At 35.7% G+C, this 15,599-nt stretch overlaps 1 protein-coding gene across 2 annotated transcripts in view; it reads right to left on the bottom strand.

Annotated features, from left to right (window-relative positions):
• LOC140450234 (uncharacterized) overlaps positions 1-15,599 on the bottom strand; it is a 584,309-nt gene that overhangs the window by 136,504 nt on the left and 432,206 nt on the right. For both annotated transcript variants that reach the window (XM_072543748.1, XM_072543749.1), the window contains exons 8-12: positions 13,261-13,421; positions 8,710-8,913; positions 5,347-5,568; positions 3,842-4,066; positions 961-1,257 (exon numbers count right to left, since the gene is read on the bottom strand). In XM_072543748.1, the coding sequence (XP_072399849.1) occupies positions 961-1,257; positions 3,842-4,066; positions 5,347-5,568; positions 8,710-8,913; positions 13,261-13,421 (1,109 nt within the window). The remainder of the gene's footprint in view (positions 1-960; positions 1,258-3,841; positions 4,067-5,346; positions 5,569-8,709; positions 8,914-13,260; positions 13,422-15,599) is intronic.

Below are 15,599 nucleotides of genomic sequence, written 5' to 3'. Positions count from 1 at the left end.
AATATGACTAGAAAAAAGTTATAGGGTCCAAAAAAAATTTGTTTACATTTTCTTTTATTTTCCATTTTACGATTAAAAGTAATGGAAATAAAGTGCCAATTTAATTTTCTACAAATAATATCTAATATAATTTTCTGTAGAGTTGCTTGTTTTTACGATACAGCGCGAAAACTCTTTGCACCCATTAACATTTCAATGGACTAATTTACGTTTACGTAAAACTCATATTTTGATTATTTTCTTCTTCTTGATGTGCCTATCCGTTACGAATGTTGGCGATCATCATGGCAATCTTTATCTTATCTGCAGCAGCGCAAACACCTGCACAGATGTTGTATTGAACCAGATTCTGACGTTCTTTAACCAAGATGTTCTTCTTCTTCCTGGACCTCGTTTTCCAAATATTTCTCCTTGCAAGATGGCGTAAAGGAGAGCATATATGGATTCATTTCGCATAATATGTCCGAAAAATTGTAACTTTCGAGATTTGATGGTGGTCAGTACCTCTCGATTCTTATTCATTCTGCTGAGGACCTCCTCATTTGTGACTCGGTCAGTCCACGCGATCTTAAGTATTCTCCGATATAGCCACATCTCAAATGCTTCCAGTTTCCTGCACATATCTTCGTTCAAGGTCCACGATTAAACACCATAAAAAGGACAGAGAAGACGTAGCATTCTTACTTTTGTATCAAGAGAGAGGTTCTGACTCTTGAAGAAGGCCCCCATCCGATTGAAAGTGGATCTATCTTTTCCGATGCGTACTCTAATCTCCTGGTTGTTGGTCCATTCTTTATTTATTATGGTGCCGAGGTAATTGTAGTGCGTCACTCTTTCTACAGGGGATTGGTTGACATAGAGTTGACCTTCTGTTATCCTTATTATACGTATCTATTATTGAGTCTTTCCATAACGAATTAGCTCAATTATTACTAAAATATTCACACAAAATACACTTACCGTTGTTACTGCATTTGGATCTGCGTTGTGTTCTAATAAGATGTTTACTATGGTAGCGTGACCCTGCTGTGCAGCTTGATGAAGGGGTGTGTAGTCTAGAGACGTCGTAGATTTAATATTAGCACCATTCTTTAGTAGATATCTAACCATATTGACTTGGCCGTAATGGCTGGCTATGTGGAGTGGAGTGTAGCCGCCCTTGGTGGCGCAGTTGACATCAGCACCATTTTTGACGAGCACCTCGGCTACTGGCACTCTGTCTTCTTGAGCGCAAAGATGAAGTGGTGTTAAACCGTTCTAAAAATAAAACAGAACCAATATAAGTGAAGTGCTTTAGATTGAAAAATGATTAAAATAAATTTAGATTTATTTTTGAAATATGTCAGTCTCTAACTTTTCTTAATTTTTTAAATAAGTAAATAATTTATGTTTTTCAATATGCACGACTTATTTTTAATTTAATTTTAGATATACAAATAATCTTCGTTTTGCTTCTAAGCTTCTCTTTTTCATCCGATTGTAACGTCGTCAGCGTAATAATTAAAAATGAATATTTGTAATCAATTCATTATTAAAATATTGTTAGTTATTGTGAATGAAGTATATGACTGTTTCATTGATTTTGGGAAGGCATTTGACAAAGTGCAGCATAATCGTCGTAACCCTTTTGCTGAGGAAGCGCTCATGTGCATCCTATGTAAACATTATTTCTATAGACAACTTTTATAGGCAGGGCACTTTTCCCGCACATAAGAGTAGTAATTATTTCAAACTACTCACAGATGGCACGTGTAACTACCTCACAGGAGAATAGTTCTGAAAGTGACGATGAGAATATTTTACAGAATGATATATGAACAGATACAACAGATAATATGATAGAAGTATCGTTAACTAAAACAAATAAATTATCGGTCGATTATCTGGGTGAAGAACCATATGATTGGTTCAGGCTATTAGTTGACGATAACTTATTGCAAAAAATAGTCTCGGAGACGAACAGCTACTAGAAGTGAAGGTGAACGCTTGGAAATTTCAGAGTGGAAAGATTTAACAGTGTCAGAATTTCTAATGTTTTTAGGACTAATAATACATACTGGAACCATAATGTACAGCACCCTCATTTACAACTAATGTAAGCCTGTTGAACACGTACCTGTCAAGATTGGCTTGGTCAATAAACAAGGCAGGACCCTCAGAAAAAAATGTACATGCACGAAAAAAAAATATAGGCAAAGATACTTTATTTATACCATTGCGCAGCATGTGCAGAAAAACCTGGTCCCTGTCTGGTCGAATGTTTCCTGGAGTATTATAAATAAAATATTCCACAGTTATGTTTTGAGTATGTTTTATTTTGTCTTTGATGAATAAATTTTGATTTTAATAAATATTTGCATTATTTTAATCTCCAACAAAAAACCTGGAAGCATTCAAAATGTGGTGTTACCGACGTATCCTGAAAATATCATGGATGGATCGCAAAACAAACGCACAAGTTCTCGAACAACTAGGAAAACAATGCGAAGTTTTAACTTCCATAAACTTCAGAAAGTTGGAATACTTGTGGTATATTACGAGAGGTGAAAAATTTGAACTATTAAGGAAGAGAATGCAAAATCAAAGGCAGATTGCCAAAATGATTTTCCATCTCCGATAGGAGTGAAACTTGCAGAAGTTATTGTGTTTTTTGTATTTTTTTTGCTGCCGCTTTGGCATACTAAGGACCACGAAGATTTTTTCATCCTTCTCACAACTAAGTTTTCCTCCACTGCTAGTAGGTTTTCATTTTAATGGAATGTTCCTCTTTGTTTATTTGTGACCACTTGCTAGCGGGGAGAGGTACTGGGATAGCGAGTGAGATAAAGTTTCTACTAAATTTCACCTTATCTCTGAAACCTTGATGATCATGAATGTTACTAGGTGGAATTTCCATCTGTTGCAAATATTTTTTAACCTGGCTTGTCCATTTTAAATAAGCTGATGATCTTGATATTAAAAAGTAAATACAATGGATAAGTCTTTAAAGATTCATACGGTCGAGGTGACCATAAAGCTTCATTTTCCATCTTAGGTTGACTTATAGTGAAAATAAAGATCAAGGGAAAAAAGACTAGGAAGGAAAAGACTATCGTAGACAATGGACATGGCTAAAGTTTGAACAGCTAATAAGGACATCTGAAACAGAGAAGAGTTTGCAATTGTAGTAGTCAACCTCCATTGAGAAGAGGGCACTTTAAGATGAAGGTATCTTTGATAGCAAAACTTCGAAAGATGTTTGGGATCGTAAATAAAAATCGGCTAAGGCGTCGAAAATATAACTTTGAATTATATCAGCTATACACAGATCCAGATATTATCAAGTTTAATAAAGTGTGGAGATGGGCTGGACGCATTACTAGGATGTCAGATAACGAGTACACGAAGATATTCATATTCTTAAATCCAAAGGGCAGAATAAGTAGGGGACGATTGCGATTATATGGACTAATGATGTAGAAGAAAACCTTAAGAAGGGTCAGAAAATGGAGGGACGTTGCTAGAAATCGACAGGAGTGGCGAGTTATTTGCGAGCGAGCCAAGATTGAAAAATGATTTTCGAACTAATTTTGATAAATCGAGAACGTACTATAAATGAATCTTTTAATGATGCCGTAGTATTAAATGAACTTTGATCAGCGTATGTACGAAAAATAATTCATTTGTTTATATATTTAATTCTCAGTGAATTTATATTGGTAGGTTCTCATATGAGAACTTATATTGCGAGGTCTCCTTTACTAAGGAAAGTTATGAGGTAGAAAATAAGACTAAAATAAACTGTTATATAAAATTTTGAATAAACCTCTCTATGTAATAAATTAGTAATTATAAAAATTACCTTTGCTTCATGATTGGCGTCTCCTTTATGCTCTAAAAGCAAAGCTGTCATGTCCACATGCCCCTCTTGAGCACTAAGATGTAATGGTGTAAAACCAGCTTTACTTTCTGCATTAGGTTTAGCTCCATACTCTAGAAGGGTATTGGCTATGTCCATTTGGTTCTTCCTGGCAGCTATGTGCAAGGGAGTGTGACCATTTTTGGCAATAGCATGTGGAGAAGCGCCCTGAAAAAAATAAATATTTAGTAAGGTGTAAAAAACAACAGTACATATATTATATTCAAAGGATTCATATACTTTGAACATATATTCAAGCGAGCATTTTCATATTCTCTTGATTTCCCACTCTTCATTATCTTTTTCAATACATTCCTGTTAATTTTTGAAATCAGTTTTTACTTTATATTACCTATTATCCTACTTCTTATGTATCTTTTTATTTAAAATATCAATTTAGAATACTGAATTAACTTTATCTCTTCTTCGCTTCTTTTTTATATTTGGTTATTTTTTATATCTTCTTCTTTTATTCTTTTTCTTGCATTCAGATAATCACAGCATTCTATATCTACTGAATTACTTCTAAAAACTATTTGGCACTGAGAAATTATATTTATTTAAGACCACCGTAACTAGATAAAATACTATGTATTACATATGGTTGAAATATACGAGGTGTTCTATTTAAGAAACCAAAGTTACTAATAATAGAAAAATGGCAGATCTGGCAATACTGCCCGCATCAAATTTAAAATCTCTGTATTGCAGAATAGGCGTATCCCGGTTTTTATACAATCCGGACTATTGATTTAAGAAATAATTAGGCGTTTCCAGACTTTTGGTCCACTCTGTTATTGATAGTCTAGTTTAATTTTTCCTTCTAAATAAATTCCGGTGATGATTCTAAGATGCTATGATTCACAAAATTTATTTAGTAGTTTCATTAAATCTATTGCTCCTATATTGTCATTAAACCACACGGCTGTTCTTCTGATTGAAGAGAGACGTAACAAACCAAATATATTTTCAGTACTTATTAATTTCCCTAGTAATTGGTCACTAAGTCTTCTAGTACCAATATGTTTTTCGTCTTTTTTAGCTATTAAAATTTTCTCTAACAAGGCAACCATCATGGCAATTCGTATTTTTGATGTCACTTCTCTAAACAGACAAACGGAACTACATTTAAACCAGGTAAATTGTTAAACTAGGAAATATCTCTCCCTTTATGAAACCTTCCCAGTATTCACATTGTTTTACTATTTGAAACAATTTAAAACATTCCCATTGCATATTCTTCTTCAGGTTCCTTCTCCTATCGGAGCTTGGAAATCATCATCGCTATCTTAATTTTATTGGCCGCGCTTCTGAATAATTCTAATGAGCTGCAACCGAACCACTCTCCCAAATTTTCATATTATAATTATCTAACTTTAATGATATTCAAAAATTCGTGCAAAAATGTAAAAACAATGAATAAATTTATTGTAATATTGTATATCTACCTTATCAAGAAGAAGTAGGGCGACATTTTGGTGATCGTAGTGTGATGCTACATGAAGAGGAGTTACTCCATTTTTACCCTGGGCATCTACTGGAGCTTCTTTTTGGAGTAGTAGTTTTGCAACTTTAAGGTGACCGTATTTGGCAGCTAAGTGAAGAGGAGTGAAACCTTTTTTGGTGGTTGCGTCTAAGGAAGCGCCGTTTTCTAGGAGAACACCAGCAACCTAAAAGAAATCAAATAGTTTACTAGTTTACTAAAATAGTTAAATTCATTTAGCTGTTAAATATAAACTCTAAGAAAGATAATGCTCTCTTGTTTCTCAAGTATTACTAGCCTGACCAAGTTCTCCGATTTGAAATCTGTAGTTATTTTGCTTTTCTCTTCTGTTTACTTTAATCTTGTATAGACATATTTATTTATTTATCGTATGGCAATTACAACACATTTAGAACAAATACACAAACACTAGTAATATAGGTATTTGACAAACTTTAAATAGTTGCAAACAAACATCAAGTGTATTTATATAATCAATTGACTCTGAAGTTGCAAACAGGGAGTCTTCAGGGCTACCATTGTAGGATCTTGAGGGACACTCTTGAATAATGTGGTCGATGGTTTGGTTCTCCCCACAGTCAAATTGAGGAGACGGGTTCTTTCCCCATTTATGTAGCATGTATGCACATCTGCTATGTTTGGTTCGGATCCTATTTAGAGTGGACCATGTTTTGCGTGGAAGATCAAAACCTGGTGGCTTGTGGGTAATGCAGGGCATGTTATTTTGCCATTTGTTCCATTCTTGGGACCATGCATTCGTGATGTTGAACTCCTCATGTATCATTCTTGCCGTTTTCATTGGTGGTTTTCTAGAACGGAGACGGGTATTTCGTGCATCCTCGGTATCTTGGTGAATCGGCAGGTTTATATTGTTCATGATCTTTTTGTATTCACGTGTAAGTGCGTCGACTCGTCGTAAATGTGGAGGTGGGATGTGACTTAATACTGGAAGCCATTGGGTGGGAGTTGATTTAATTGTACCAGCTATCATCCTCATAGTGCTGTGCAGCTGATTGTCGACCTTTTTTACGTGTGGACTGTGTAGCCAGACTGGGGCACAATATTCAGCGGTCGAGAAAACAAGGGCTAAAGCAGTAGAGCGGAGAGTGGAAATCGATGCTCCCCAGGTGGTACCGCAGAGCTTCTGTATAATGTTATTTCTTGTACTCAACTTTTGGGCAGTTTTTGTTAAATGCTCTTTAAATGATAGCGTTCTGTCTAGTGTTACGCCCAGGTACTTCGGTGTTTTGTTGTGGATAAGTGTGGTATTTTCAAACCGTATGTTGAGTTCCTTTCCAGCAAGTTTATTGTTCAGGTGAAAGCAACTAACTTCTGTTTTGGATGCATTTGGTTGAAGTCGCCACTTGCGAAAATATTTGCCCAATGTATATAAGTCTGGCGTCACAACTTCTTCAGACGTTTCTAGTATTCTGCATCGTGTAGCGAGGGCCCAGTCATCGGCGTATCCGAACTTTCTTGTGTGTGGTTCCGGCATATCTGCTAGGTATAAGCTAAATAGTAGTGGAGAGAGCACTGACCCCTGTGGTAGGCCATTCTTAAGTTTCTTTGGTAGGCTGATATCTGTGCCCATCACTACTTGAAACATTCGATCGTTGAGCATGCTATCTATTAGGCGTGCTATTGGTTTACAGGGGATTGCACGGAGAATTTTGTATATAAGGCCCTCTCTCCATACTGTATCGTAAGCTGCCGAGAGATCAATAAATGCCGCTGAAGTTTTAAGTCTTCTTTGGAAACCCGCTTCGATGTAGGTGGTGAGTGACATTACCTGGTCTGCACAGCTTCGTTCTGGTCGAAAACCCGCTTGTTCGACTGGGATCGCCTGGAACAGTTCTGTACTGATTCTATTATATATAAGCCTCTCTAACAGTTTGTAGATGGCAGAGAGAAGCGCAATTGTAGAAGCGAATTGCGCTTGTATAGACATAAATATTATAAAGAAGATCAACGCCAGCAACTTGCTCACCAAACCTCTAAAGAAATGAAAGAAGAACCTAATATACCCGAGAATGAAATAAGACTGGCGATCAAGTAACAGCAGAAATGCTCAAAACCACAGAAGAAATCGGAATAAAATTACTTCGCTTTCTCTTTAACAAAATATAGTATTCCTTGTAATATTTCCCCCTTTATAATAACGAAAATCATTAAAAAAGGCAGCTTTCTTAAATGCGATAATTATTATAGAATCATCTCTCTTATCTTACATGCTAGCAAGATAATGCTACACATAATCAATAAGAGACTGGATTTGCCAAAGGTAGAGGAACTCAAGAACACCTTCTGAACATAAGACAATTAATATAAACAGCTAGGGAATTCATTATCCCACTATACATTAGTTTTATAGATTATTACAAAGTGCTCGACAGTGTCAAATGGCAACACTTACGGTAGATACTAAAAGAAATAGGCGTACCAAAACACTTAATTTTGCTTTTAGCTGAACTATACGAACAAACTACTGGAACAGTTAAAGTACTTGACATACTATCAAACACATTCAATCCAAAACCAAGTAACAGACAAGGACGTATACTGTCTCCACAATTATTTAATATTAAATATTTAATTATTTAATATATATGAGGAGCATATTATAAGAATAGTGCTTGAAGGATGAGAAAAAGAAATTTCAATAAACGGCCCAAAAATAAACAACCTACGTTTTGCAGATGACACAGCTCTTCTTGGATATGCCTAAGAAGAGTTAATTGGTCTCATACTACTGGTTGAAAATGAAAGTCACATATTTGGTCTGCAGTTAAACATATCAAAACCAAAGATCATGACAGTGCATATACTACATAACAACCATCACAAGAGTGAACTGACACTTATATCTGGGATCACCGATCACAAACACAGGGACACTACAGGAAGAAATAAAACGTAGATGTGATCTAGCAAAAGTCGCCTTCGAAAAGATGACCAAAATGTGAAAGAACTCTCAATGAGGTTAATCAACTGCTTAATACTCCCAATACTGATCTATAGATGTGAATCTTGGACCCTACGATAAGTTGAAAGAAGATAGATAGTTGCCACTAAAATGTTCTGTTGGAGAAGAATATTATCTCCTCACGAGGAAGATCCCCAACAAGATGGATCGACCAAATTACAGGACTATGCAATAGGCCTATGCATGAGTTAAAGGAAATCACCAGAGACGATGACCACTACACTCTCTCCAGGGATTAAGACTGAAGAGGAAGATAGGGTATAGTTTTTTTATTTATTAAAGAATCACCATTAAAACTAAAAATAAACAAACATATATGTTTACCTCGTCTTGTCCTTCTTTTGCTGCTATATGAAGCGATGTGTACATATCCTTGGTAGTGTTATCGACTTTAGCACCGTGTTGAAGAAGTAGCATGACGATGTCTACATTACCTAAGCGAGAAGCAATGTGAAGAGGTGTTTGTTGTTCTCTAGCTCTAGCATCCACTTGAGCACCATTCCTTAGGAGAATCCTAATGATGTCAGTCTGAAAAAGTGATGACATTTAATTATAATTATCATTAAAAAATGATGAAATAAATATGATTTTGTAAACATTAGATTTTTGAAAATAAAATATCGAAATTACGGTAATGATTTGATTAGTAGCAATTTATTAAGAATATTTTACTTCCTAGAGGAATAAATCAATATTTTTTTGTTTATTTACGATTACAGTCTGGTCATAAATGACCAATTAGCAATTTTAATCTATCCTAAATTACTAGTTGGGTTTTGGATGGTGTTTAGGTATGGAGGCACCATTTCTTCCTGAATATAGCATCGGAATGTCATACTGCAAGTGATAACAATTAGCGGGAATCTGCTCTTATAAGCAATAGTACCTCATACCATAACTCACACAGTGTGATGTATGTGCCACTCTCTGTGTCAAATTGTGGGGCACGTATTTCACCACGTTGTCTTTTTACCCGACCATAGTGCATCCCCAGACCAACCGAGATTTGTCAATAAAGATCACCTGATTGCATTATTGGTCCCATAGAATTCTTTCTCTACACTAGAGCAAACGGTTTCGCCGATGTTTAGCTGTAAGAGATAGCATCCAATATGACGATAAGGAAAAAGGTAAACTGACATATTAGGCAATATACCTACTTTACTTATGAAAAGCATTCTTTTATACTCTTCAAACCACTGATTTGATCGGGGACTACTGAATCTGTCTATTAGAGCTAGAAGTCTTATTCGGCGATTTTGTCGCTCTGTGGTGTCTCTGTGATATCCAGAATCCCACGTCCACGCTTGTTCACACTGTAGTATACTGCGTAAGGATCTGTTGGTTCTCCTTTTTTTAACATCTTTAAAGAGAAGAAGATGAAATAAAAGTAGCCCTAAGAAAAGCTAAGAATAACAAAACTCCAGGCGAAGATTATGTAGTTACTGATGCAATCAAAATCTCAAGCACTTGCTTACTTAAGAAAATAAAAAACCTTTTTAACATATGCCTTTTGGACAGTAATATACCCGTCAAATGGTACAATGCTGAGGTAATTCTTCTTATAAGTCTTCTGCTCTTATAAGTCTTCTTAGTTACCTATACAAACTCCTTACAATAATAGTAACGAATCGTCTTGAGAAAAAACTTGATTTCTACCAGCCAATAGAGCAAGCGGGATTTCGTACAGGATTTTAAACAAATGATCACCTACGGAGCACTAAAAAGGTAATAGAAAAGACTGTCGAATACAATCGACCACTCGTTCTAGCTTTTGTAGATTTCCATAAAGCCTTTGACACGGTAGAACCTGACAAAATTCTGGAAGCACTACAAGCATGCCGCATTGGCTACCGATATACAAGGTTAATTTACAATACATACAAGAACGCAACTATGTCGGTGAAACTACATAAAATCACGGATCACATCCCAATCGGCAGATGAGTCCGACAGGGTGAAACCTTACCGCCTAAACTGTTTAACGCAGCACTAGAATATGCTTGTAAAAAACTTAACTGGGAAGAGAAAGGCCTGAACATTGACGGTAGAAGATTAACAAATTTGAAATTCGCAGACGACATAGTTTTATTCTCGGACAACCTTAAGGAGATATGTACAATGCTACATGAATTTCAGTTTGTGTGTGCTAGTGTGAATGTTAAAATAAACATCTCCAAAACAAAATTCATGAAATACCTACTACCTAGCGAAAATATTAATACTGGAGACAAGGAAGTAGAGCTGGTGGAAAAATACATATACCTTGGATACGAAATATAGATCACAAGACACAACCAAATATGCGAAATACGAAGAAGAATAAACCTAACATGGGCCGCCTATGAAAAACTCCTAAGACATTTTTAAAAGCGATATACCAATTTCTTTAAAAGGTAAAACATTTGATCAATGTGTGTTGCCGAAACTTTGGCATTGACAGCTACAACTTCTAAAATGCTGCAAATAGCTCAGAGAAAAATGGAAAGGTCAATGCTGAGTATATCGCTTCGTGACCGAGTTAGAAATGAAGAGTTGAGTGGAGGCCGAGGTTAAACAAATGAAGTAGAGGAAAACCCCCTACTCGTTGGACTGATAATCTCAAGAAAATGTCAAGAAATTGGATGAAAAGCGCAAAAGATAGGGCACAATGGATAAAAATGAGGGAGGCCTATGTACAGCAGTGGACGCAACGGGCTTGATGATGATGAGAGAGAAGAAGGAAAATCTGCATACAGACATCTGTGACTAACCTAAGTAGTGTTAAATTCCTAATACACCAACGAAGTTGTGGCAAGACAAGATGCCCGAGGGAGTTAGACCTTTGACACTTCGTACCATCACCACTTCGAGATGGTCGGCGTCCAACTAAAAAACTCTTCTGTGTCACTCCAGACATCAAGATGGAAGGGTCAGTTAAGACAAACATCTCTCCTGATGCCCTGCTATCACCCGATTCCCATTCTTTCTTCTACACATTCATCGGGAAAACTACAACCCAACGAACTACCAAACACTTTCAACCCCCTGCCTTAGCGAAGCTGCAATCTCTTTTATGTTGGCTCCGTGTCATCGCCTATTTCGGCCTGCGACAGTCCGAACCTCACTAAGGTGCAACTCGCTTGTTTGTTGGGTTGTTGGTCCTTCTAGAAACTTCTCTTATCGATAGACAGGCTTTACGTAACACGACAATTCGATCCCTCTCAAAGAGCCCACTTCAAGGACAGCCGGCAAATTCTACGCATTCTAGACATTTTAAGCAATAAAAAAGAAAAACAAAAAGAGAAATCATACGATTTCTACCTGGCGAAACCGAATTCAAATTTTTACCACTGTGCCTTCTAAAACTTGCAAAGCAAACAGCTTGATAAATTACTCGGCAAGGAAATCTAAAAATTGCATTCCACCTGCCGTTCATCATGGTCAAAATTCGTAGTGAATTCAGTTTCTTGTACTCCGGAGTACTAAAATTTTTAATTAAGTGGTTATATACTTTTTAGGTGCACTGATGATGGAATATGGATCCCGAAAACGTTTTGTGATATAGCCCGATTGGGTTTTTTAAATTATAGATCTTTTATAAAGGATTTTTAATAAAAATTTTTGTTTAGGGAACACAGGAACTTAGATTCCTTGTAGATTTCTCTGTTATTAGATGGCGTAGTTACGTCCGTAAATAGTTATTTTGATAATTATTGGTCTACGACGGCATAGATTTTGTTTCGATTCAGAGCAGTGGCTATACCGCTCTGAGGAGACCTAAAGAGGTCGAAATACGTATAAGCGGCTTGCCGCTGCCCTGTATCGAAACAAAAATCTAATACCGTCATTATGCAATAAAAAAAGTTTTTTTTAATCAGCTACATGAAATTTAAAATTTAACTGACTCCGTACATTCACAAAAACTGACTGCTTTTTCATCACCAATAAATTAACGCAGCCACTACAAAAATTTACAGATAAACCTGTAAATTTTATCACTTACCGCCATCTATTTAAAATTTATGAAACTTTAACCTTACTCATCTCACCATACCAAGTAGCTATCTGTAACCTCTTCGTTATTCTACTCATTTTTTTCTTGACTTGCCTATTTTGTCGTAATGTTGATCCGTCCGGTCTTTTAGGTTGATGCTTCTAAATATTTGTAATTTCCCCAGTAAATATCACAATTCTGTAGCTAGTTAAGTCGAGTGGTGGACACAATCTCTCGTAAGTTGCATAACGTACATTCATTTTAAGCAACGCATATAGTGAGCATCGCTAAGTTACTCTGTTTCCAAGATTCATAACCTTAGTTACTAGTGATTTGGATATAGTCACGAAAGAAGGAGAAGATCCTAATTTCCAAAAAGAATTTCCAACGATATTTTTTCCATTAAGCAATTTAAGAAAATGGTGCTTTTGCAGAAAATATATAACGGAGATTTTCTAAATCTGGCTAAGCAGTAATAATAATTAGTATTAGATAGTGAAGATATCTTATATGAAAAATACCCTACAAAAATGATAAAAGAATAACCTTTTTAGCGCTTCGATTTGCAAATACACTTTTGGTTTTAGAATACACTCTAAAAACATAAGCAGTCTTACAATAATGACAACTTAAATATTTTATTAGAGTTTAAAATAATAATTAAAGAACACGTTTTTTATGTCGACTTTTAGAGATCGCTAACGGTCAGTTAAGCATATTAAGTTTATAATCTTTATTCAGTAATAGAATGTCTGTAGTATTTTTCTGCCAATAGAAGACGAAATAACGAATTTAAAATACAAGCGAGTTCAAAAATAAAACTAGTTACAACTCATAAAAAAAGCTTTTAAAATTAAAGCCGAGCTATATAGTAAAAGAAAAATGTTGTGCATACTAACTTGGTTTGCTCTAGCAGCTAAGTGGAGCGGTGTTTCGCCCCTGACGGTAGGTACGTCAGGGTTGGCGTCATGTTGAAGTAAGTATATGACGATGTTCATACATCCCATAAAACTAGCTACGTGGAGAGGTGTAAGACCACTTTCAGTGGTGGCTCCAATACCTTAAAAATAAAAATTACTCATTGTTAAAAGTTTTTAATATAAAATATAAATAAAATAAAAAACGTAGATTTTAGGTTTCTAAGATAGATTTATTACTATTACTTTCAATTTCTAACCGTGATTGGTGAATTGTTTACGATAAATTCATTATTAGAAGCCTTTATTGTCTATTTGACATACAGCCGGAAAAATGAAAGATTACCCATGAAGGATCATATCAATCACTTATTTTGTATTTGCTGTCTTTTTCTATAAATAACAAATGTTTGTTATAGAAAAAGACAGCAAATACAAAATAGGTGATTGATATGATCGTTTATGGGTAATCTTTCATTTTTCCGACTGTATAAAATATTTCTAAATACATACTGTGCTTTACTCCTATTAATCATGTAAGGTTGAACCTTCCGTTGAATCCTTCACTAATCGTTATCCAATAATATTGTGCATATAATATATAATTGACATTTTCATGTAAATGTCAATGAAAATGTCAAAAACTAACACAAAATTAATCATGCCTAATCATTGCCTAATACATCGTTTGCGCTAATTGTACAAAGCTAACATCTACCTCCGATAGAAAGCTACAGTGTGATGGCTGTAAGAAACCAATACATATCGCTTGTACGGATCTGTCAGTCGATGATCTAGTTACGAGGCAAAAAGTACGTGGGGTATGTATACTTTGCAATTCATGTAGTTCAAACATTGGGAATATTGCTGAAATCAAGAGTCTACTAGTGGAGTTTAAAACATCATCATCATGCAACCTCTTCTGTCCACTGCTGGACACAGGTCTCTCCCATTTCTCGCCAATCTTGACGGTTCTGTGCTTCTTGTTGCCATTTCTTGGATATTCGTCCAATGTCGTCCATCCAGCGTGTTGGTGGTCGTCCTCTGCTGCGTTTGTCTTCTCTTGGGCGCCAGTCAGTTAGTTTTCTGGTCCATCTTGTGTCTTTCAGTCTCGCTATGTGACCTGCCCAATTCCATTTCAGCTTGGCTATACGTTCGACGACATCACTGATTCCTGTTCTTTTCCTTAAGTCTTGATTCCTTATTTTGTCTTTTTTTGTCAAGCTCAGAATTGATCTTTCCATGCGCCTTTGTGCCACTCGCATTTTTAGTGTTGTTGTTTTTGTGAGCGTGAGAGTTTCTGCTCCGTATGTCATAATAGGAAGAACGCATTGGTCAAATGTCTTCCGTTTTATAGATATCGGGATGTTGCTCTTAAAGATGTCTCTTAGTGAACCATACGCCGCCCAAGCAAGTGTTATTCGTCGTTGAAATTCGCAGGTCTGGTTGTCCTTGCCTATTCTGATTTCATGACCAAGATATATGTACTTTTCTGTCAATTCTACCACTTGATTTTGGATGATTAGGTGTTCGCTGGGAACTAAATTTGTCATAAATTTGGTCTTACTGATGTTCATTTTTAGACCTATTGTTGAAGATACGTTTTCTAATGCTTGTACTATTTGTTGTGCTTCGCCCAGATTTGCGGTAATAAGTACTATGTCGTCCGCAAAACGCAGATGATTGAGCATTTCTCCACCTATTTTTATTCCTCTATTTTCCCACGGAGTTTAAAACAGACATTAAGAAAAAAATTAAAGATTTTGATATTAAACTATCTGAACTCAGCAATAAAATAAATCAACTTGATTCTATTACAACATCAGAATTTACCGACAGCATTGTCAATGAAGCTGCTGATCGCATATCGCGTTCCAAAAATTTTTTGATTAGAGTCGTCCATGGACCTACAGGAGACGGTCAAAGTAAAAAAGATCATGATAAGAATAAAATTAATTTAGCCCTAGTAGTCAGTAGTCATTTGATATCAAGAAAGTCCTGCCACATTTTATAGAGCCGGTAAACCGAATCAAAATAAACGTTATCCCCGCATAATAACAGTGATAATGAATTCTGAACACCACACTCGAAAAATTCTGCGTAACAAAAATAAACTTTTGGAGAACAAATTTTCTGAAACTTATTTTGTTATTAATGATAAGAGACCTATGCAGCAACTTTGGTTAAAGGAACTTAGTACTGAGCTTAAAACTCGTTAACACTTCGTTCATAATTTTCTTGCATCAAAATTTACTGATTGGCTTCTTATGTATATGAATCTAAACTCTCTTCTATCGAAATTTAATGAATTTTTTAAGTAC

Source organism: Diabrotica undecimpunctata, chromosome 9 (assembly GCF_040954645.1).
Source record: "Diabrotica undecimpunctata isolate CICGRU chromosome 9, icDiaUnde3, whole genome shotgun sequence".
Lineage (NCBI taxonomy): Eukaryota > Metazoa > Arthropoda > Insecta > Coleoptera > Chrysomelidae > Diabrotica > Diabrotica undecimpunctata.
Note: the sequence above shows the minus strand (reverse complement) of the source record. Positions and strands in the feature narration are given on the sequence as shown.